This window comes from Misgurnus anguillicaudatus, chromosome 4, assembly GCF_027580225.2.
Source record: "Misgurnus anguillicaudatus chromosome 4, ASM2758022v2, whole genome shotgun sequence".
In the NCBI taxonomy this organism is placed as follows: Eukaryota; Metazoa; Chordata; class Actinopteri; order Cypriniformes; family Cobitidae; genus Misgurnus; species Misgurnus anguillicaudatus.
In genome coordinates this window covers 10,998,309-11,022,908 of record NC_073340.2, presented here as the reverse complement: position 1 = coordinate 11,022,908, position 24,600 = coordinate 10,998,309, and the positions used below count along the sequence as shown (strand labels likewise).

At 36.4% G+C, this 24,600-nt stretch overlaps 1 protein-coding gene across 4 annotated transcripts; it reads left to right on the top strand.

The window, feature by feature from the left end:
• The first annotated feature begins 1,541 nt into the window (after nt 1-1,541).
• Nucleotides 1,542-22,689, top strand: LOC129420992 (ribosomal protein S6 kinase beta-2). 4 transcript variants are annotated; one of them, XM_055176205.2, is made up of 17 exons: nt 1,543-1,819; nt 2,438-2,488; nt 6,133-6,195; nt 10,040-10,077; nt 10,160-10,274; nt 13,105-13,173; nt 13,306-13,453; nt 14,387-14,444; nt 15,236-15,336; nt 16,135-16,225; nt 16,378-16,468; nt 17,388-17,495; nt 17,598-17,660; nt 21,563-21,640; nt 21,885-21,992; nt 22,150-22,262; nt 22,365-22,689. In XM_055176205.2, exons 3-17 carry the CDS (start codon nt 6,142-6,144, stop codon nt 22,510-22,512), a joined length of 1,383 nt encoding a protein of 460 aa, XP_055032180.1. In that variant the 5' UTR covers nt 1,543-1,819; nt 2,438-2,488; nt 6,133-6,141; the 3' UTR covers nt 22,513-22,689. The 4 variants fall into 4 exon arrangements, with proteins under 4 accessions (XP_073722775.1, XP_073722774.1, XP_055032180.1 ...); XM_055176204.2 differs by having other exon boundaries at nt 1,543-1,836; XM_073866674.1 differs by lacking the exon at nt 2,438-2,488 and having other exon boundaries at nt 1,542-1,819.
• Nucleotides 22,690-24,600: the final 1,911 nt, after the last annotated feature.

Genomic DNA, 24,600 nt, shown 5'->3' with positions numbered 1-24,600 from the left:
TGGAAACTCCTAAAAATGCACAAAATAGAAACAATTATGTTTCAGGACATAAAATAATCCGTGTCTGGGGACACTTAGTCTAATATTATGTTTTTTTTATTATTATTTCTGTTTTTCATGTCTCTGTTTGCACTAAAATGTATTTTTTGTAAGTAATGCAAAATTGTAAAAAGCACTGGACGGTGCGAGTCTCGCGGTTTCCGAGCGCACTCCCGAATGGATTACTAAAGCACAGATCACTGATTTTACTCAGCAGAAAGTGACTGTTTTTTAAAACCATATTTGATAAAGTCAGTTCCCTGTGAGCACAGAGTTGTTAGAATATAAAAGTGCATAAATATAAAAATATTTTAATATAAATTATAAATTAAATTAAATATAAATTAAAATTTAACTAAACTAATAGGTTATTCAAATCAGACAGTTTAAAATATACTTGTATTAAGACTGCTTTTTGATTGATACTTGGGTAAGATTTTGACAAATTTGCTTATTTAAGTAATAAAATAATATGTGATGGTTCAAAAAATGGGGGTATACCGCCACCTAACGGCATAAGAGGGGGACTTCAGAACTTCATGCAGCTTTTTCATACAATAAAGTTTACCACACATCTGTTGACTACAGACTACAGTCAAATTAGCTATATTTAGAAACATAAGAAAAAGATTTGACATGTGTCTTTCTTGACTGTTGACTTTTGACACACAGATACAAAAAAAGAAAAAAAAAAAACATGATCCACAACCACAATTATGAGTAGCATCAACTTATGAAACAGTATCAGCATCAACTTTAAATTCATTTTTTAAATCACAGTCTGCAGTTCTCAACTCGTTGCAATCCAGATCTAGATGAATTTACATCTGCTCTATATTAAATGAAGTCACTCCTTCACTTTCTATAGTGTGGTTATAAGACAGGTGGTCTCCCAGGCTAGTTTTATCTGGTGCAGCAGGCTGGTTTTAGAGGGGTTTGGCCACTTTTTTTAGCTGGCCTTAGCAGCTACACCAGGCTGGGAGCAAGCTTGGCTAACCTGGTCGGCTGGTCTTAGCTGGTTTAAGAGGACTGTAGCTGGTTTAAGATGTTTTTCTTCTAAAACAAGGCTGGAAGAACAGCCAAAACCAGCCAACCTCTTGAAAATAATTCTTAGGCTGGTTTTAGCTGCTTTTCAGTATATGGGTATTTTAATGGAAACCATTAGAATTTCTGTGATGGTTTCTGTTGCAGGTATTCATAAAATACATTATTTTACATAGTGCCATATAATAGTTTTCATGAATACTGGGAACAATTCAATGATACCATTACATACAGTAGATAACCCGCGTTGTTTAATTCCTGAGAAAGGCTAACAAAATGCCTAAAAAGGACACCAATTGTAACTGTTGTGTTGATTGTAGATATGTGACATGTTTAGCCTTTTGTTTTTGAGTTGTTTTCTGTCAAATAATGTGTTTTCCCTCCCACGGTACTCTGGAAGAACAGAATGTGGTTTGTAATCCGCAGTAAACCAGTAGATGGCGCCGCTGCGTATTAAATGCGCATGCGCGATATCTGCTGACAAGTCAAAGAAGACGAGGCTACTGCTTAGCAAAACAGCTAGAGTTAGTTTGTAGGATTTCACGTCTAGAAAACAACTGGTTAATCGACAGAACCCCATTTATTCATTTTAATATGTAAATATACATATAAAAGGATTGTAGGACAGTTTGGTGTTGTACTCCGTCGCTAAAAGAGAATCATGTGATGTCCGGCGTGATATTCGCGGGTCGCGGAGTTCTGGTGGACGGATAGACGGAGACGGAGTTTGACAGCGGTGGGTAAACGTCGCGGGTAAATATATTATGAACATTTCGCATAGCCACATTTAAATGTCAAAAGTGTTAATGAAAGTCCACATGTAGTCCCATGCTAGCCATTTCACATGTTTTATGATACGTGATGTGACACGTGTATATAGTATAGAATATGTTATCTGTAACTTTCATGTAATCCAGTATATACCTCTGTATATACTTCTTATCTACCTTGAAACTAGACTGGACTGGTTCGTTAATTGTTTCTAGCTGGGTTAGGCTGGTTTTCCACTATGGCCAAACTGGTGCTCACCTGTTTAGCTTGTCCAGCTGGTAGCGCAATATAAAATTATTATAAAACACTATAAAAATAAAACACTATAAAAATAAAATTGTCTGTATTCCTGGTAATCCTTGAACTTTCAAAGTTTGTCTTTAAAAATATATATTTTCATGTAAATTAACCCAACATGTTATTTAATAAATATGATCAACTTATAAACGCACTACGCCTATTGTGGTCTTCTATGCAGAATTTCTTGTAAGTTGCTTTGGATAAAAAGCGTCTCCTAAATGAATAAATTAGTGTTCATTTGTTTAAAAAAGTATTTTTTTACATTTATCTCTTTAACATGCAGATAATCTGGGTGTGGTGTCAAAGTTTGAGTGACAGCTGAAGACACAGTCAGGTAAGAAACATTCAGAGCCACTGTTGAAGCTTAGGGAAAAGTTTCTGCAGATCATCTCTATGGCGGGATCTGGCAACCCTCGATGCAATATTTTCATAATTAATTTATTATTTTCATCCTATTAAAAAGTCAAACATTGTTGCAGATTAAAACACATAGATACATTTTTGGTTTGGGTGAGAGGGCTGACAGAAGAAGCTCCTCCCACTGAATTATCACAATGTTAGCAAACACTACACACCCAACCCAACTAGGGTTGCCAACTCCACAGGCTTTTTTTCATGTTTGCGAGTTGAAGCGACCCCAATAATGTAATCTTTAGCCACGGGATTCCGAATTTTAAAAGTTGGACCATTACCAAAACGCAATTTTTACACCTGGAACACAATTGTTACTGGAGGACTCCATTTAAAATGTAATTGGGCTAGTTTTGGGCAGCAATTGGGTGGGTTTTGCTGTGAAAACCTGGCAACCCTGAACCAAACCAGCACAGGATAACACGTCATGAATGGATATTGCACATTGTGTGATTCAGAGAAAATAACACACTAAAGTTGCGTTTATGTATATCATAAAATGACAATGGCCTGTGGAAATAAAGCTTGTTCATTGGTTAAATAAAAACATAGCTTTTTAATATGTTAAACATGCTCATGTGACCTGTTGATGTTAGGCATTTACAGACAACTGTCACATGTCTTGCATACTATTATGTATTATTAGATATTTTTGAAAATGAATTAACATACCGATCATATGACTTGCTGATGTCACATCATCTGTAATGTATTCACACCCACACATCTTACCTAGCTGTTTAGTGTGTACATATATCACTTTAAAGAGGTTATGACATTCCCTTATGATGTATTTACCTTACCCAGTCTGTCTGTTATGTTATAATATGAAATCTTTGTTCACAAATGTGGGTTATTATCATACTTGTGCCTTAGCTTATCATTCAAAACTTGTAACACTAGCATCTAGTTTGCATAGAAGAGAAACTTTAATGTCCCTGCCATGATGCATGTACAACTGGTAAATAATGGTAACGCCTCGAATACAACTGTATATGTTTGAACATCAATCATAGAGAATAAACCAGCTCCACCAGCACAAAACTTATAGGAGCCAGTTTCAGTGTTTATACATCATTCAGGTCAAATACTAGTGATGTCAATGAGAAAACATTCAGAAAGAAGTAAGCGTAAAATATTTGTTGCCCAGTAATAGGAACGGCTACCAAAACCAGGTAGTAAACCAGCCCAAGGCTAAATAGTAAGAGACCATAGTATAGGTAAACTCCAACCTTATTGGTTCTGCTTTTGGAGAAACTGGTCATTCCTCTATGATGCAAACCCTCTGTCTGTTAAAGTTAACCCACACATATGGTGTAAGTTTTAACATTTGCCCTTCTGTCACTTTCGGTGTAATTGTATAAGAACGGCAGGTTCAAGAAACAAATAACACCCTGCTCTCCCTTATATGTTACAACTAGTGTGGAAAGCAGAAGCAATAGCTGTCAGAATATAGATTTGCATGACTAAAAGCAGTCTGTGGAAATGTAGGTTTAGGACTGATTAAAATAAGAGTCTTTGGTCTGGATTTCAACACAGATAGTAGATGTCCAACCTTTATGTCCTTTGGATTAAGAAGCAGAAAATATTATTTTTGAATAGATTTAGATGTACTTCGCTGTCAGGAAGCTATTCGGTATTGAGGAACCAGACCGTTAGGAGTTTTAAAAGTAAGTAGAAGTATTTTATAGATAATGTCGAAGGTAACATTGAATTAATGTGATCCTATTTTCTGAATCTGGCTAGAAGTGCAGATTTCAAACAAGCTTGGGCAGTGGCGTAGCGTCTGGGCATGCAGGGTATGCACATGCAAATGGGCCCAGGCCAATAGGGGGCCCGCCCCAGTTTTAAATTAAAACATTTTTTTTCAATTTAATTTAGGGATGCACCGAATCCAGATTTTTTAGGTTCGGTCGAATCCCGAATCCACCGTTTAAGATTCGGCCGAATCCGAAACCGAATACCGAATCCTACTTGCATCCTTATTCTATTAACACAGTAAAGCACATTAATGAAGTAAACAACGTCCACAGCAGTGTATTTTTCATTTTATTTAATTTTAACTGTACATTATGCCAGTATGACAAGTTGGAAAAACTATTTTGACAATTACCATAAGCCTATGCATGCATAATGAAAGCGATGCGTTGCGACACGCTCGTTTTTCCAATAAGCAAGCAGCTCCGCGCTGAAAACCATATTCAACTTTGAGTGAGAAGCTCTGCTCGTCAATGTCAGTTTTCACACGGCCGTCCAATTACAGTGGAGGAGGGGCGGGACATTACCACAGCAACCAACCGGCTCACAGCTGAAGCATCACACCTACCAAGCGCTCGGCTGAAAAACAGCTGGCATTTGGCGTCCTCAAGGCGTTTTCAGCCGTGTTTAAAGGTTTTGGTGTGTCCAGCTCCTAAGGCTCACCGAAAAAAAAAGCTCATCTCCACGTCAGCACCCGATGTGTGTAATCAACGGCCGCGTGACGTCGACCAGCGTAGCGCAAGCCTAGGGTTCGGTTCGGTGGAAAAAAATCTAGGATTCGGCCGAACCCGAACCCCGTCAAAAAGCCCAGTATTCGGCCGAATCCGAATCCTGGATTCGGTGCATCCCTAATTTAATTTTTATTTCTTGCTGCAATAAATATTTTTTTTTATGCATATCATGTGTAGTGATTTCTTATTTCTCCATAATGTCTAATTTCTCCGTCATTTCTTGTTTGCGTTTATTCTTTTTTTTGCACTCCGCGGCTGCCGTAGACTACTACGCTATCATTTTTTTACATGACGCATCGGCACGGCAAAAAAAAAAAGAAAACACAGTGTAAGAGGTTAATATAGCGGCAACATGAACATTAAGGATGGACAAATATAAACATAAAAGTGGGGCCTTAAAGAGAAAAGAGAAGGCGGAGAAGTTAGTCACGAGTCAAAAACTACCTAAAACATTTCGTTTTTCTTTACTTAAATCTACCCTTTAAAGTAAAAATATTTGACTACCTTATTAAAAGTATATGTTGTGTATATGTAAAACAGTATATTTATAACAGACCTGCGCGGCAACGGGCAAGGTTGGGGGGGGGGCTTTGGCTTAAGGGGGCCCGTAATTTTTTTTTGCATATGGGCCCGGGACTGACTTGCTACGCCACTGAGCTTGGGCTATACATTCATGCGTCATGCTAAAACTGCATTGCTGTAATCAAGTATTGAAATGAATTCAGAAATCAACTTTTAAATAATTTATAGTGTTTGTATTTATCATTTAATGTATAGTTATAGGTTAACAAATGTAATGCAGTATGTACTAAAGGAACAGGCACGAGTTAAGTGCTCATTATAGTTCTGCCTATGTCCTACGGCGTAGCCTATGTGTCAGTTTTCATTCATACTTCTGCGTCGTGGTTCGCATCACTAGGAGGTAGTATTCAGGGGTGTTACCCACAGTAGCAGGGCAAAAGCAGCTTGACCAGTAAACCAGATATCAACTTTACACACCAATTCATCATTATGAAACAGAAACCTGATTGTCTGTAATAATTTGTCTGTAATAAAACCTTGTCTTATTTGTGCTCAGTATTATAGGATGGCAGGAGTTTTTACCATTGACCTGGAGTTAGAGGACTTGAGTGATGCGGAGGTAAGAAAAATAATTTGTTTACATGCTAACAGTGACTTATGAAGGTCTTGGGTTTACACAGCATTACAATGTTTAGTTAAGGTGGATATAGCCAGAAATATTGTGTCATATCTTCCATTTTATAGTGTCAGTCATCTGTGTTGCTAAAACAAGAGTCTAAACTTAACCTTTATGTGTGATTTAAAAAGAAAACAATATTAAGGGAAAGCACATACATTTATGTACACAAAACCTGTAATCAGGTAATAGTATTAAACCAACTAACATTAGTGATTCACTTCAAATAATAACTGTTTTACTGTGTGTTCACTACGGATGCGAATGAAGTGAATAAATTGAACTATTTGCACGTAGTTGGACGCTTGAACATTTTGAGTTAACTCGCTTCATTCGCCCGTGAAATTTCTGTCAGTTGCACATGAAATTCGCGTCATTTGGCCGTAAAAATCAGATGCGAATAGGCTCAAATTGCCGGCTTAAGCTAGCTTGTAGTCTCAATATGTATAAGAAGAGTTTGGTTTCAAAACGCAAACGGCATTTTTAAAAAAATGAGTTACCGCCAAAATCAGTATTGTATCAGGTCAGTATTAAAACTTAAATTCTTAATTTTATGCAAAATCCAATATCCACTAGGGCTGTCACTTTTCACAAAAATCAAATTCCAACGGATTTCGAATATCATGCAATTAATCCGAATAAATTCTAATATCTAGCACCCCCCCCCCCCCGTGCGCATAAAAACCCCACCGTAATGGAGATTCAATCACAAAATTATTAACAGTGACAGTCATAAACAGGGTTGTCTGGATTACTTTTTTACTTAATGTTTGAAACAGCAGGTTATCACTTATGAATAACAAACTTATATATATAGAAAAAACTAATCAGAACAGTTACAAACAATAACGTGACAACTTAAATAGCAGCAGGAGTATATGCAGACCCAAACGGAATTCGCGCCCGCAGATTTCGGCAGAAAACTTCGCGGAATAAGTAATCTCATTGACAACAAGCACACATACAGCCTATAACCCGCGCGTTTGTGAGCCGTCATTGACAAGTGCATTATCTCTGCGTGCTGTTTGCTTGACCGTTTTTAATGATAGAGAGCACAAACCCTTTGAAACTTGAGATGAAATTAAACTTATAGATGAGTTAAGCAGATCTCACTTGACTCTCTCGTCTATGTGACGCGCGACAGTCAACACATCATCATTTCAAATCCGTTTACAAGACGACTGCTGTTGTTGTTTAATATAAAGTTTACATTGCATCTTCATACATGCTAATTTCATAATGCGAACGTATTAACACGTATTTTTATTCTGCTATAATATTTAACACTATAAACAATATGCCATTTTATATACAAACTATAATTCTATCTTAACATGCACTTGAGGTTCATTTTGGTCCCATTTGATTCCCTCTCTTGCGCACAGTTGCAGTCGTCGGTCTCACTCTCAGCCTCCTTCCTATTACGAGGTGTTCCTGTAAAAAATGCGCCACACGTGGCATTTTAAAAACCGGATGGTTTATTTATAGTTCGAATACGGATATTTCACGTCATGTTCGAATGCATATTCGAATATCGAATAAAAAGTGACAGCCCTAATATCCGCCGTGTTATTCTGTCATCTTTTCTCCCTTTTTCCCCAAAACGCAATAAACCCCACTCTTCCTTTTCTGCAGAATGCAATAAATCCACTCATCCAATCACAGCGCACCATTCCACGCATTGTAAACAACAATGGTGGCAGCATGTTGAATACACAGAATCCTCACAGGACAGCATCAAGCTTATGTCATGCTAACACATTGACCCCAAGAGATTTTATGAAAAGCTTTCCATTATTTTACTTGAAGCCATTGAAAATTGAGCAGGACCAAAACATTTTACAGCTGATCGCTATCAAAAAAGGTTCAGTGACGACGTCCCAAGTATAACCGCAGCAATGACAGAGTTCTTAATATGACAAAGTAAATGTGTTGATGAAGGCCGTTAATGTTTTTTTTTAGTCAGTGTGTACAACTAGTCAACTAAATAAATATAACATGGCAAAGATGAATGCACATTTGTTTATTCAATAGATCTATAGCATTTTGAAAAAAAACCTTGTCATGGATTTATTGCATTTTGCAGAAAAAATAATCAGTTTTTATAATAAATCTTTGAAAATCAAATTATAGATTAGAATGCTTAATGTTATTATAACCTAAAGATGCTATGTGAACGTTTGTAACAGAAAATACTAGTGGTTTTCATCTTGTCACTTTCTTGGTATAAAAACAAGTTTTTCCAAAATTATTAAAAATGGATTTATTGCGTTTTGGAACCAAACTCTTTATATACATAGCTCAGATTAAAGGAATATTCCATTTTCTTAAAAGAAAAATCCAGATAATTTACTCACCACCATGTCATCCAAAATGTTGATGTCTTTCTTTGTTCAGTCGAGAAAGAAATTGTTTTTTGAGGAAAACATTGCAGGATTTTTCTCATTTTAATGGACTTTAATAGAGCCCAAGATTTAATACTTAACTCAACACTTAACAGTTTTTTTCAACGGAGTTTCAAATGACTATAAACAATCCCAAACGAGGCATAAGGGTCTTATCTAGCAAAACGATTGTAATTTTTATAAAATAACAAATATACACTTTTAAAGCACAACTTCTTGTCTAGATCCGGTCGTGATGCGCAAGCGTGACCCGACGCAATACGTCATCACGTCAAGAGGTCACAGAGGACGAACGTGAAACTCCGCCCCAGTGTTTACAAGCGTCTTGAAAGAGGACCGTTCCTACGTTGTTGTATGTCAACTGATACAAATTAATGTCTTTGTGGCAGTTTATTGTTTAAAATGGTCCACAAATGTGCGTTTTATATATGTAACACGTGACCTTTCAACACCATTACGCATTTACGTTAGGTCGCACTGGACCAGACCTTGACGAAAAGTTGTGGTTTAAAAGAGCATATTTTTTATTTTTCTTGTCAAAAATGACAATCGTTTCGCTAGATAAGACCCTTATGCCTTGTTTGGGATTGTTTATAGTCCTTTGAAGCTCTTAAAAAACAGTCCTTTGAAACTCGAAAAAAAAACTGTTAAGTGTTGAGTTAAGTATTAATTGTTGGTGTCTATAAAAGTCCATTAAAATGAGAAAAATCACCTGCAATGGTTTCCTCAAAAAACATAATTTCTTCTCGACTGAACAAAGAAAGACATCAACATTTTGGATGATGTTGTGGTGAGTGAATTGTCTGGATTTTTCTTTTAAGAAAATGGAATATTCCTTTAAGTAAAGAGATTGTCCGAACTCTTCACTCACTTTCCTCCAAGCAAAATCCTTTTTACTCCTGTTTCAATAAAATTTGTCGTACAGCACCGGGTGTCCACGTACAGCGAAGATGATTTTGTCCTTCATTGTTGTTTCGTATTTCTGCCTCCGCTTGCTATGTTGTAATCACGTCACTACTAGAGCAAGTTCCTGGTTAACGTGGTGCGAATATGAGTTCAGATTTTCAACTCAAATGCCCGAACGCTCATTTCGCCCCATGTCATTGCACCGCAGGATGTCCATTGTGTCTTTGCATTAACTTAACATGTAAATCACTCGCATTTAACACTTCATTCGCATCTGGTGTGAGTGCACCATTACTCTAATGTCACAGTTGTGGTAAGCCTAATAATAATATTGTTTGCTGAAAAATTGAGTAAAGTGTATTGTAGTCTTAAAAGATTGCCTTAATGTCAGGTGTAATCATCTTCTTTGTGAACCTCAATGTGCTTGAATACTTTTGTCTTCTCTTTATTTATTGTGTCACATCTTGTTTGCCTAGGATGAAGACTGCAACTTCACAGTAACAGAAACAGACAGGTAGACTCACTTTAGATTCAAATACTACAATAATCGTAGCTTTTTGAGTATGCTCTACTAAAATGTGACATCTTTGTGTTAGTGTTCCAGCAAAAGAGGTGGAGCTTACTGGTGCCAATGTGAACCGAGGCAGTGAGAGAGTGGGAGCTGATTGCTTTGAGTTGCTCAATGTTTTGGGCAAGGGAGCGTATGGGAAGGTGAGTGTATATGGTTTGTTGTATGTATGTAAGCCTAAGACCGAAGTATGACCATGTTTGTTTGTTTTTTGCGTACAGTGCATGTGACGCAATTTTCATCATCAGATTTTTGAAACCCTGCATACATTGTACGCATAGGTTGTGCATGGAGAAAGTAGTATGTAGCCTAGGAGATGTATTACATTTTGTCGCAATGTGCATGCACAAAGCTGTACATTCGCTTACATGTAAAATAAACAGACTATAGGGGAGAGCACAACATAACGAAGGGTTAATTGTAACTTTGGCTTCTTTACATAGCTAATCAGGGCCGAACAGTTTGTGCTTTTGGTCTTTTTCTCTTACTGTCAGAAGATGATCTCTTGTCAATTTGTGAAAAGTTTTCATGTGTTTTCGTTAAAGTATTAAACATATTGAGTGTTTTGGATCTTATGTTTTTTTTCTGAGTTGCGTGTGTAAGTCACCAAATTCAACCTTATATTATTTTAATCACCGTCTTGTTACCATTTTGAAACATGTCAGCAACTCCTAGTAACTGATAGCTGGGATTTAAATCATTTTTACACAGTGGGGTTAGTTGTCACACAGTGTTACAATTAAGCCTCAGGTATACAATGATAATAAAATGAAAGCAATGTAAATACTATTCATCAAAATGATAACTGTTAATACAATATCAGGGGAAATAAATTCACAATTATGATTTTTTTGTCTTAATTGTTCAGCCCTTTCAAAATAATCTATTTATATGCATTGATGCATAATACAAGGATAGTTAGATGAAGGATCATGGATGGATGAATGTGTGGATATCTATATATTATAGGCAGATATATAAACAATATCCACCTTTAGTATATAGACAGAATTTGATTGAATTATTTGTGTTTAAATAAAGTATTAAGCCCCAAGAGGCGGTGGGTTGCCAGTGCATTTTATAACAGCTAAGGGGCATTGTTAGACACCCTTGGCTGTTATAAAATGCACGGTGACACCGCTGCTTCGCGGGGCTTATTGCTTTTATAAAACAGTTACTTTATATGCATAGCAGGTTTTCATCAAATAAAACACAAATAAGTTGTAATTATATTAGTACAAATATTACTCTTCCGCCAAACAAAGTAGTTCCTCAGAATCAAGTGTGACTGAAACAGAGCGCAGTTCACCAACAACACAGACGCAGCAATGAAAATATGATTTAAGACTGTGGTATTTATTTTTATAAATAAACATGCATCTAATTTATACATTAATATTTATATCGTGCAACTGTTGAAGTGATAATCAAATATGCTTGGAAGCATGCTTAACTTCTTCCCCGTCAGTGTTTTTTTTAAAGTTGCCACCCAGTTTTAGTTTAATGCCTTACAGAAAAATTATCTTCCTTAAATAAACATTAAATATCAAATGAAGGAACCCTCCACTTAAAAAAAACCCTGTTTCATCCTACCTTTATTTGTTCCCTTATCACCTCTCAAATTTTAGATAATTACATTTTTGTGAATAACTTTTGTAAGAGATCAGATTCAGAGCCATCAAAACTTACACGCTGTTTTTAGTGTTGAGTGAATGCGTCAGTGTTTAAGTTGGGTAAGATTGCCACCCAGTGTAGAGCGTAAATATGAATTTGAGGTAGAAACTCCTCAGGGAACGTTTTCTCTTTATTGATGAGATGACTCAACAATATTTATTGACATTTATCTGGATATCGCCATTAATTGTGCAATTGTAGACAAATTAAAAATATGATTAAAGACTGTGGTGTTTATTTTCATAAATCAGTACGCAGCAACAGTGGCGCAATGATACTTGTGATGTGGTCTGAACCGTGGGTTTACCGGGGTATTTTATCATGGCTTAGAACGCGTTTCAACCAATCAGAATGAAAAACCAGAACTGCCTGTTTATATATAATATAATTTTTAGCAGGTGTTGCTACCTATCACCTATGGGGAAAGTTGTAACGTTTGCACTCCTTTCACTTTCGGTGTAATTGTATGATCACGGTAGGTCCCAAAAACAAACTTTATGGGTTCATTTATAGCAGAGATGTGTGTGTTACTTGGGTAAGCCAAAGCCAAAAAAGCGTTACTTTGTGCCCCACTCTCCCCTACTCTATATTTAAACATGCCGCTAAAGGGCACCTCCGTCAAAAACAAAATAATGATATTGACCGAATGCTATCGGCATGTATTATACGTCTATCAAATACTTTTGCTTCAAATCCCCTTATTGCCTTAATGGCCATTCGGAAATACTGGTTTGTTAGCAGAATCTGTTAAACACCACAATGATTTTTTAGCAAAGTCCTCAAAATGCACAGAAGAGGAATAGCATGAACGACGGTGGGCATTTCAGATTTCAGTTATCAGAACAGGTTTCCGAATATATTAGGATAATGACAGAATTATTGAGCACTTTACCTTTTTTAAAGGACAATGAAGAGTGACTGAAGACTTTTTTTTTAGAAGTGGAGATTTTTCCATCTACTTAGATGGTTTTGCAGCAAAAGACAGTCATATTTGTTAAATACCAATGAAAGGTAATATTTGTGAAAATAAGCCATTTTGATTACTGACTAATAGCTTTTTCATTAGCATTAAAGTGAAATTACTGAACCTAAACAATAAGAGCCTGATAAAAATGCTCATTTACAAGAAAACATGTCAGACTGAAAGCGTTTGTACCTTAGTTCTTCATATATAAAATAAGAATCATCTGGATTGATATGGAAACCTGTCATATTGAACTATTTCTTATTTCTTATAGTGTCTGAGGTGCTGTAATAATAATTGTGTTAATTATCTAAAATATAAATCTCTGTTTTTAGGTCTTCCAGGTGCGAAAGGTGCAAGGTGCTCAGACTGGCAAAATATATGCCATGAAAGTCCTGAGAAAGGTATTTCCACACGTTTTCCTTGATGTCTTTATTTAAATAAGCACTGTACACATTTACTAAACTTTAAGACATAGATGACCACTTTTGGTATTTAAACCAAATTCTTCTTATTTTCACATGCTCACACACAAGGCCAAAATAATATGTAACGCAAAGGACACCGCACATACTCGGGCGGAGCGGGAGATCCTGGAGACGATTCGGCATCCGTTTATCGTTGAACTGTGGTACGCCTTTCAGACCGGTGGCAAACTCTACCTCATACTCGAATGTCTGAGCGGTAAGCAGAAAAGAGCTACATTCAGGCTACTGCCATTATGACAAGACACATTCATACAAATTTACTGCTTACATTCATACACATTTCAACAAAAGTAAAACGCTTCTACAATTCAATTGGAAAGCAAAAGTTAATAATATACGTTAATAAAACTACTAACAGAAAACACTAACAGTCTTCAGTTATTATTCATTTAAACTCTTCAAAAATAATTTGGATAATTTAAGCAGTGAATTTTAGCATAATGTTGCTGTCCAATTAAAACCTATAGTCTCCAAAACCTTAAAAAGCAAAAGGTTTATGTACAGGCAGAGCAATATTAAAGCAATGAGCAATGTTACATTATTTTCCACATATGCTCCGCCTTTCTGAAATGCATAGATTTTTACAAAGCTCACTGTTCTGAAAAGCATGGCATGCTCTGATTGGACAGCTATCCAGTGCGTTGTGATTGGCCGAATACCTCAAGCGTGTGATGGAAATGTTGCTCCATACATATTTGGAATGTGTGCTCCCGATGCACAGCATCTCCACGACATGGCAGCGGCAACAATACTACAGCGAGAAAATAAGTTACACCATCTTTCTTTGTGTATACATTTAGGTGGTGGTATTCAAGTCTTCCCATGTCCTGAGGACTTTTTCTTATCTTTAAACACGTTATTATTTCAACTATAACAGTTTTACTTGACCTTTGTTTAAATGAAATAATACATTCAGTTTAATTATTTCTTTAATACTGCTATTCGTAGTAAATCTTAATATTTGTTACCCTAGCCTATTTTATCAGGTGTCCTGCCCACTCTTCGCCGTTCTTCTCAAAGTGTCCACGCCCATTTAAGTTGTAGTTTTCAAAATGATAGTGAGGTAGACTGAAGCTAAAACAGCAGGGTTTCATGACCCTTTAAATCAAAGCCTGTCCATGAATTTCAGGTGGAGAACTGTTCATGCAGCTGGAGAAGGAAGGGATCTTTATGGAAGACACTGCATGGTAAGTTTATTAGAAAACACTAAAGTTATTATGCAATGGCAGTTTTGGGTAAGTTTCTTAAAAAAAGTTAATAATTACTAGTTACTAATTACATCTTCAATCAAATTACTCTGTCCAGAAAGTATTTAGTTACTTATTACTAATTACTTTCTAAATACTATTTAGTAAATGATACAAGGATAGACTTGAAATGGCGCAAATGAATATTCTGGTCCCACTTTAGGGTCCAATTCTCAACATTAACTAACTATTAACTACTTCTGCCTCAACTACTGCTTATTGATACTTTGTAAAGTAGTTGTTAAATTTTAAGTATTGGTAGAAATGGAGAGGGTTAAGGATGTAGAATAAGGTTTTGCAGAATCAGGCATAATACGTGCTTTTAAAGTAAACAGCCAACATCTCAGTAATGCTAATAAACAACCAGTTAATAGTGAGATTTGTTTTATCGTTTATTCTTGTAAACTTACCAAAGTTAAAGTGAGAAGGATGCATGAAAACATGCATTTTAATGTTAGACTTTAAATTTTGATATTAAATCCACTATTGTATTGCAGTATTTAGTTAGATCAGAAGTAACTACTGAAATGACAGGAAAACTAAGAGTTTTCCTTACTATAATTTTTCAAGGGAAAAGTAATTAAATTACATTAACTACTTACTTTGTAACTAGTTACACCCAACACTGGTTACTGGAGAAGGACAACCTGAACATATTTTACAAGCTAATGTCATATCTAAATTAAAGAGACCTATATCATCATGTATTTGGTTTTGTGTTGTTTCGACAGTTTCTATCTTGGTGAGATAACGTTAGCTTTGGGACACCTGCACTCAAATGGAATCATCTACAGAGATCTGAAACCAGAAAACATAATGCTGAATCATGAAGGTTTGTGACTTTTAGGGGCTGTTCATATCTGGTATTAAGATGCGTTTTGGTCAATCGGATCACACGTGGACAAGAGAGACACATTCACGTTTACACCTGATATTTTAATCTCTCCTCTCCTTTCTGACAGGGTGGTCTGTGGCTAGACCCTCTGCTTTAGTGAGGTAAATGATGAGCTTAATTTGAATATTATGTCAGAGTCCACTGCTTGTGTTGTTAGTAAACATGCTGCAGTGTTTTGTTCATGTATTTGTGCGAGCTTTCTCTGATATTTCAGAGCAATTGATGAAATAAGCTTGCGCAACTTTTACACGCTCGCAAAATGAAACTAATGAAAGAAGCGGAGAGCAGCCACTTCAGTTTTATCAATGAAAGCCTAAAGATTGTGCGTTTGCAGAAGTTGTCATGTCCAATGGAAAAACATTGTGCTCAGTACATCACACTTGATTTGTGATACGATCGACCAAAACGCATCTTAATACCAGATGTAAACAGCCTCTTACATTACAGTTTATTTCCACAAATAATGAAGAGTCTTAATGGTCAAGCTCCAGGTATTAACATGCCATTCTAAAATGTTGATCATATTATCAACCTGCTTATTTTTCTTTGCACATAGACCATTTATGGTCTCAATTAAGCTTGTCTATTGGAACTTACCAATAGCATTATGTTGGCATTAATCATGTATTTATAGTCAACACCATTGACTATAAATCATTTAAACACGGCTTACAGTATGTGTAGTTTGTTTCCAGATCATGAGTTAAGTTTACACCTTGTGTTCTCTGTCTAAAGGACACATTAAACTGACCGACTTTGGCCTGTGTAAGGAGTCCATTCATGATGGAAGCGTCACACATACTTTCTGTGGTACCATTGAGTACATGTGAGTCACGAACAGAGCAGCTAAACTACATTAAATAAAGTACAGTAAGACTTTTACTGATACTGTGAGAAAGTCAAAATGGTGACTATAAATTAGAATAACTTTGTGTTTATAATAATATCTCACAAGTTTCTTGGATCATTTTACCACAGGGCACCTGAAATTTTGACTCGTTCAGGACACAACAGAGCTGTGGACTGGTGGAGTCTGGGAGCCCTGATGTATGACATGATGACTGGATCGGTGAGAGATGCAATTAAACGAAAATACATGATGTATATGATGAATACACTTTAAAAAGATTATGGGCAAAAATTGAGAGAGAGTGAATTAAAGGGATAGTTCACTTTCATAAAAATAATTCTGATAATTTATCACCCCCATGTCATCCAAATTGTTTATGTCTTTCTTTCTTCAGTCGAAAAGAAATGAAGTTTTTTGAGGAAACATTTCAGGATTTTTTTCCATATAGTGGACTTTAGTGGACCTCAATGGTTTGCAGTTTCAATGCAGCTTTAAAGGGCTCGAAACGATCCCAACCGAGGCACAAGGGTCTTATCTAGCGAAACCATCCTCATTTTCGGCAAAAAACAAACAAACTTTTCAACTTCTCATTTTGCACTAGCCATGTGACACGCCAGCGTGACCTTACGTATTACGTAATCGCATCGAAATGTCACGCATGACATACCGCTCGAGTGTTTACAAGTTTGGAGAAAGAGGACCGTTAAGACATTTTTGTATAAGGAATGATACTAATTAATGTCTTTGTGTCCGTTTGTTTATTATGGTCCGCAAATGTGCGTTTCATGTGTAACACGTGACCTTTCACCGTGATTGCGTAATACGGACGGTCACACTGGCACGTTACGTGGCTAGTCCAAGACGAGAAGTTGTGGTTTAAAACTAAAAAAAATTTGCCGAAAATGACAATCGCTGGATAAGACCCTTACTGTACGCACACTCTGAAGAATTATGAATGAAAACTGCGACGTAGCCTATGACGTAGGTCCTACACAGAAGTATAAATCAAGCTTAAGTTGTTAAACTAAGCACCATCATCATGTACAGAAAAGGGAAACAAATGTTTATGATTGCCTTAATATTGGAAATATATATATTTAGGAAAGTAAAGTTTTTTATTTTTTCTGATTTCATACAGCCCCCTTTCACTGCAGAAAACCGAAAGAAGACCATTGATAAGATTCTGAAGTGTAAACTGAATCTTCCACCGTACCTCACACCTGATGCAAAAGACATGATCAAAAAGGTCAAATTTCTCCTAATAATTAAGCTCAAATGTCTACTTATTAGAACTTATCTTAGTATTAAAATCTTGACATTTTTCCTTTTATTTCTTTATTTTCCGTAGCTGTTGAAGAAAAATCCAGCACAGAGACTTGGTTCCAGCAAGGCTGACTGTGGGGATATACAGGTAAATAATACAGTTAGCTCTGTCACTGTTCAGTTGTATAAGTAGAGTTTCAAGATTGCTGATATTTCATGTAGCTGCACTGAAAAGGTTCAATGTTTGTGTCACAACATTTGACTGTTTTACACAGTTATGTAGTTTGCATATTGTAATAAAATGATTTTCATTTGCTGAGAAAAATATTAGTTGCCGTATCCACAATATGTGTATGACGTGTAGTCGTGAGATTTTGATATTGCAACCAACAGGTCACCTCTTAAACGCATATGGTAGCAGCAACAGGACAAACATGTTGTTGTCTGAGTCAATGTAGGGACGAAAACGCTCTAGATCAGTTTGTTTGTGTAGAACTACTGTAGAAACATAAAGGCAACTTTCATGTAAGGGAACACGCAGTGTATGGAGATAAAAACTGCTCTTTCTAAGGTAATAAAAACAATGCAGTTCATTATGTAAGATCTTTATACACCACTGATAATATAGATATAATATATGTATATTATATTGCATTTCTGTCAAGAGATCCTTTGAAGGATTGGTCCATTTTCTTGGAGGAAGGGTCCAGGTGGTTTGCTCGCCACCATGTCGTCCGGGATGTTGATGTCTTTCTTTGTTCAGTCGAGAAGAAATTATGTTTTTTGAGGGAAACATTGCAGGATTTTTCTCGTTTTGATGGATTTTGGTGGGGCCCAGCATTTGATACTTGGCTTAACACTTGGCGGTTTTTTTCAGCGGAGTTTCAAGGGACTGTGAACGATCTCAGGCGAGGCGTGGGGGTCTTGTCTAGCAAAACGACTGTCATTTTTGACAACAAAAACAACAAATATACACTTTTAAAGCACCACTTCTCGTCATGTAGATCCGGTCGTGATGCGCCAGCTGACCCCACTCAATACGTCATGACGTCAAGAGGTCACAGAGGACGAACGCGAAACTCCGCCCCAGTGTTTACAAGTTTTGATAAAGAGGACCGTTCCTACATTGCTGTATGTCAACTGATACTAATTAATGGCTTTGTGTCAGTTTATTGTTTAAAATGGTCCGCAAATGTGCGTTTTATACATGTAACACGTGACCTCCCTACGTCACTACGCATTTACGTTAGGTTGCGCTGGACCGGACCTAGAAGAAAAGTTGTGGTTTAAAAGTACTTTTTTTTTCTTGTCCAGAATGACGGTCGTTTCGCTGGATGGGACCCTTGTGCCTCGTTTGGGATTGTTTGTGGTCCTTTGAAACTCCGTTGAAAAGAAGCTGTTGGGTGTTGAGTTGGGTATTGGATGTTGGGCTCTATTGAAGTCCATTGGAATGGGAAAAATCCTGCAGTGTTTTCCTCAAAAAATATAATTGACTGAACAAAGAAAGACATCAACATTTTGGATGACATGGTGGTGAGTAAATTATCTGGATTTTTCTTTTGAGAAAATGGACTAATCCTTTAAAGTCCTGCACTTTGTAGGTTTTTTCCACAGAGTCTGAAGTTTGCTAATTTTCCATGATTTCTTGAGAAACCACACACATGCATTTTTGTTTGTGACAAGATCATCTGTTCTGTCATTCTGGTGAATGATCTCAGCTTCAGCTCTGATAATGACGAGCTCCCTGATCTCTGCTTTTGTCCAGTTTGGCGACATTTCTTGTCGTGAATGTTGACTTGTGTTTAAATCCCTGTGTCAAAGAGCTGAACCATAACTTCTTGTTGCAATGACACACGCGTTCTCACTACGGCACACTCCTTACGGCATTGTTTCTGCCTCTTGTTTACTCAGAAAGCTTTCTGTGTATGTTACATCAATGTTATTTGGTCCTCGGGAGTGATCCCAGAACATTTACAGGATGTGTTTGTGTTCACACAGATGCCTCTCTGCCAATTTTTTTGGGGTTTGAGGGGTCGTCTACACTGCAGTTTTCAGCTGTAAACTGGAGAATTTTTATGCTTGACCCTACAGTCACATACAAAAGTGAACGAAACCGAGCGACACGCACTCGCTTGATGGGCGTTCCTTGGCTAGTATCTAAAAGCAGTATCAAAAGTCACTTTAGAGCAGTGGCGGCTCGTGACTGCACTTCCGAGGATGCGCTAATTCGTAATAAGTGTTCGGATTATCACGTGTGTGGTTCCCTTTTCCAAAATATGTGTCATGCGTGTGGAGAGATCCTGTGTGCATCACGTGTTTTGTCAAAATAAGTACCAGCAGGAGACGCGTCAAAACCGTTTATGATAAAAGAGACGCTTGCGTTCCCTAAATACACGCAAGACACTCCCTTAACAGTAAACTTTAAGCATGAGATTGTGCGAATATCTGGCACACGCGAGCGTCTCCTTTCAAGTTCAAGGCAGCAGGCACTTATTTTGGCATGACACGTGATGCACACACAATCTCTCAAATCGCAGAACACACGTTTTGAGATGACGAACCACACACATGACAAGCTACATACATGTTGTGACGAACTTCGCATCGTGAGCTTCAAAAAAAGAAGTCACCAGACGCCACTGCTTTAGAGGTATTGTTAAGATACAAGAACGGTGTTTTTGGATTTAAAAGTGTTTATTTCTCGATAAAAGTAACAAAATATATGAGATAAAATGCCAAACTTATCAGATATATATAGAAATACGCATTTTCCGCCATCTTGAATTATTTTCTCCGACTCGACCACATACCTACGTCACGCTGCTCCTTCACTCCGATTGGCAGTCGCTTTGTCGCATCGCTCAGCATTTGCATAAAATAGCCTTCTTGTCTATTTTGGCCCTACCTTGCTCGCACAGTGGCGAGCTCGTCGCTTGTCGCTGGCAAACGGCCACTTCCATTGAAAATGAATGGTAGCCTGTCGCTCTATTTCTTGTAGCTTATGTGATTGAGGGGTTAGGTTACATTACAGGAGTAATATTAGGATGTTGCCTAATACTAGCAGCTAATGGCTACATATAAATTGCAAATAAAACGGGGGGATAAGGGGCATCCCTGTTGTGTACCACAGAACAGTTGAAATTAATTTGAAACATCTTGATTAGTGATTGCAGGCTGCTGGATGTGCATAAATTATGTTTCGATTCATTTGATAAATTCTGCACCAAATCCAAATTTTTTTTATTGTTGCTATCATATATTTTCATTAGATTTTGGTGAGAAAACACCAGTTTTGAGTTTTTTCTCATACATTATATTGAAGAGCCGCCTGAGTTTTATATATATATATATATATATATATGTGTCTGTTGGGGATGAAGGCGGTGTAATCTTGGTGAACTATGGAACACATTTTTCAATCCGTTAGCGAGGATTTTACTAATGATGAAAAACTCATCATTTTTTGTGAAACTCTGCACTAAAACCGTCAGGACCAGCAGCTATGTAATTAGGTATTTGTGATATTACTTCATTTAGATCCTCGAATGTAATATCTTTACCCAGTTTTACTTCAGAGCCAAGCTGGGAAGGTTCAGTTTGGAAAAGATATTGTCTATCATTTGTTGGTCTGATTTACATTTCGATTTGTATACGTCTCTGTAGAACTCTATGAAGCAATGATTGATCTCCTTAGAAATCAAAAAGGATGCTTTCGCTACCCAACCAAATTTTGAAAATTTGCCTGATCCTGTTTCAGTTGGTGGGCGAATCGTTTTTTGGGCTCATCACCAATTTTTTGTTTCACATGAATATATGTTTTTTTTTTCCCAATTTCAACCAACCAGTTTAGCTCTTTCTTGTCTGTTCTTTGCAGAATATTGATAGATTTTTGTGTTAAAAGTAAAATCACATGAACAAAAGTGTTGTACTGAACATCAGGGTGTGATCAATGCTGTGGTATTGCTTGAATCAAATACCATTCTAGATTGACAGAATTGTTGAATTGTTTTTCTCTGATAATCACATTTATTTTCACCTACTTTTTTCCAGAAACATCATTTTTTCCGACAAATCAAATGGGATGATTTGCTGAACAAGCGCATTGAACCACCATACCTGCCTGCACTGGTACTGGCAATAACACATTTTCATTATAGATGTAGTTTTGTAAACTAATCAATTATGTGCAAGTGGGGCTAAACATTCTGTGTTAATAAGGTGTTTTTTATTATCGTTTAAAACTGATGTATGTTATGCCAAAATATCAAGTTGTCTTATATAATACACACAAAATAAAGAATGAGAAATGATGTCGTCATCATCATTTATATTGGACTAGCTTTTATTTTCTGTTCTTTTTTTATTTCTTCAGCAATCGGATGATGACGTGAGTCAGTTTGACAGTCACTTTACCCGTCAGACTCCTGTTGACAGTCCCGATGACACCACACTGAGTGACGCTGCTGCCAACACATTTGCAGTTCAGTTAAATACACATCATTGTATATCACATTAGATTTGGGTTTATTCAAGACTATAACACCCAACCTGTCATAGTTTTCATAGCCACCACCACATAGCACAGTTCAACAATTCCACAATTAATAAAAAGCATTGGTCTGATGATGTGTTTTTAGGGGTTCACATATGTTGCACCATCTGTGTTGGAGAGTTTGAAGGAGGCGTTTTCCTTTGAACCCAAACCTCGACAGATATGCAGACAGAACAGCAGTCCACACACACCTCTGAGGTATCGTCTCAACAAAGTTGTGTTTGTACATCTTGTCATATTTAATAATATATTAGTATATGAAGAATGACACACATTCCTTCCACTTTTCCTCCACTTTAGCTCTTCTGAGTTATTTCGCAGCAGTATTGATGTAGAAGAGCCTCCCTCTGCCCAGAACAAGCCTCATTATCTTCAGAATTGTGTTTCAGAGCCCATCAAAACATCAGGACGAAAGAAAAAACATAAAGGCCATCAAGATGGCAGATAAAATGAACTTCAATGTAAACTCTGCAGATGTTTTTTTGGTGTAATGTACAGTCTGCAGTCATTTCTACATCTCTTCTGTTTTTCATATAATCTATAATTTAATCCAAAGTATCACTGATGTACAATGCTTGTTCATAATGTTCATGAGATTATGAATACAATCAAGATTGTTACTACACGCCTTTGCTATTATTATTATTGTGTTGACTGATATTATTCTGTTTATAGACATAACAGATTAACAGAAAGAATACTTGGTTGTATTTCGGTTTGTCACAAAACATACAGGTAAAGTTTGCTTTTATTCAGTCAAAGAAAAAAGAAATCATGACTGCTTTTGAGTGAGTTAAACTGACGTTACATCTTGTATAGTTGTGCTTTTTAATTACCGAATTTTTGGGTTTGATTCCAATTCCCAGAACCGGAGGAGTCGATTTCAATATTCAGTTCTTCACTGGGGGTTTCAATTCTTTTTCGATTCCTTTGTTATACTAAAAATTGTAGGAGAGCAAACTTTAGATAAACTTGACGGGTGATATAAAGCAGGTTTTCAAACCCATTTGTGATCAAGACCCACTTGTGGTTTGTACGGTGGGATAAGGTGGGTCACTCAAAGTCGCTTTGCTATTGTGGTGTGGGTTTATGTCAAGTTGTCATAACAAAGACATCTCAAACAATGTCATCTTTGTATTAAAAATGACATAATTGAACAAATGACACTTAATGACAGTCATAATCGTGCATACAATTTTCTTCATGTTTATGACACGTGTCGTGTCAGTCTTATGAACACCCCTTCAAGTAAAATGTTACCGGCTCTTTAAAAGTTGTCGAAGTTAAATTTGTTCCAACCTTTGGAATCATCTCGATAATGAACACCTTGGATCGTTTCTTTTTTTATCGAGCTTTAATGTACAGTAACACAAGTTGCAGGAGTTAGAAAATTAGGGTAGGATGCTTGCCTAAGTCCAAGTACTAAATAGTCAATTAGTGAGTTCAGCTAATTAACATTTTTGGTTACCTTAAATAATATTTGCAGTTGTGTTTTTTAAAAGGAAACACAAGTATGGAGTATTTTGCACCAGTACGGAAAGAGTAGATGTGTGTCGAAATGTACCCCTTTAAAGCACTGTTGGAATTAAAACACTGCTTTTATTAATACAAAAATTACTTTTTGGTAGTAAATTGTAATATTGACTCTAAATGCAAGTTAAGTTTGGTCCTCTGTGTGCTCCTATTGTTGAACTACTAAGGGAGGTTTCTAGTAATGTTAAAGTGATAGTTCACCCAAAAATGTAAATTCAGTCATTTACTCACCGTCTTGTTGTTCTAAACCTGTATGAGTTTTTATTTTAGATAAATGATGGTAAGCGCACAACTGATAGTAACCATTGACTTCCATAGTAAGAAAAACAAATATTATGGAAGTATTAAATGATGAAGTGATAAATGATGAAGATATTTTGATAAATGATGGTAAGCAGACAGTTGACAGTACCCACTGAATTCCATAGTATTTGTTTTTCCTACTATGGAAGTCAATGGTTACCATCAGCTGTGTGCTTACCATCATTTATTAAAATATCTTCCTTTGTGTTCATCAGAAAAAAGGAATTTATACAGATTTACAACATGAGGATGAGTAAATGATGATCATTTTGGGGTAAACTATCCGTTTAGTATAGGGGATGTATATCAATTCACATGTAAGTCAAGTTGTATGTGCACTGCCCAGTGAGCCAGCCTTTTTTAGATGATTAAACACAAACTTGATGATAAAACAATATTACACAAATATATTATGTACATAGGTTTGACATATCGGTCAACCATTTAATACACTAAATAATACCAAAATATATAAGTCCCTCTCTATTTTTAGCTTTTTTAATTCGACCTTATAAATTATTTTAATGCTTTGTTTTTATAATGTTCTATACATTTTAGTAACACATTTTAGTATTTAAATTGGTCACATCTTTACTCCCTTCATGCACTGTCTATTAGGATTTTTTGTATTTATTTGTATTTGTATTTATTGTTTTTCAAAGTACAGTAAAACAACGTTTTGTTTAGCTTTTATTACATA

Bases quoted from the DNA above. Each gene is read 5' to 3' on its own strand.
- LOC129420992 (XM_073866674.1), top strand. From the start codon at position 6,142: ATGGCAGGAGTTTTTACCATTGACCTGGAGTTAGAGGACTTGAGTGAT. The intron at 13,174-13,305 runs GTATTTCCACAC...CTCACACACAAG, and splicing joins CCATGAAAGTCCTGAGAAAG to GCCAAAATAATATGTAACGC. The intron at 21,993-22,149 runs GTTCAGTTAAAT...ATGTGTTTTTAG, and splicing joins CTGCTGCCAACACATTTGCA to GGGTTCACATATGTTGCACC.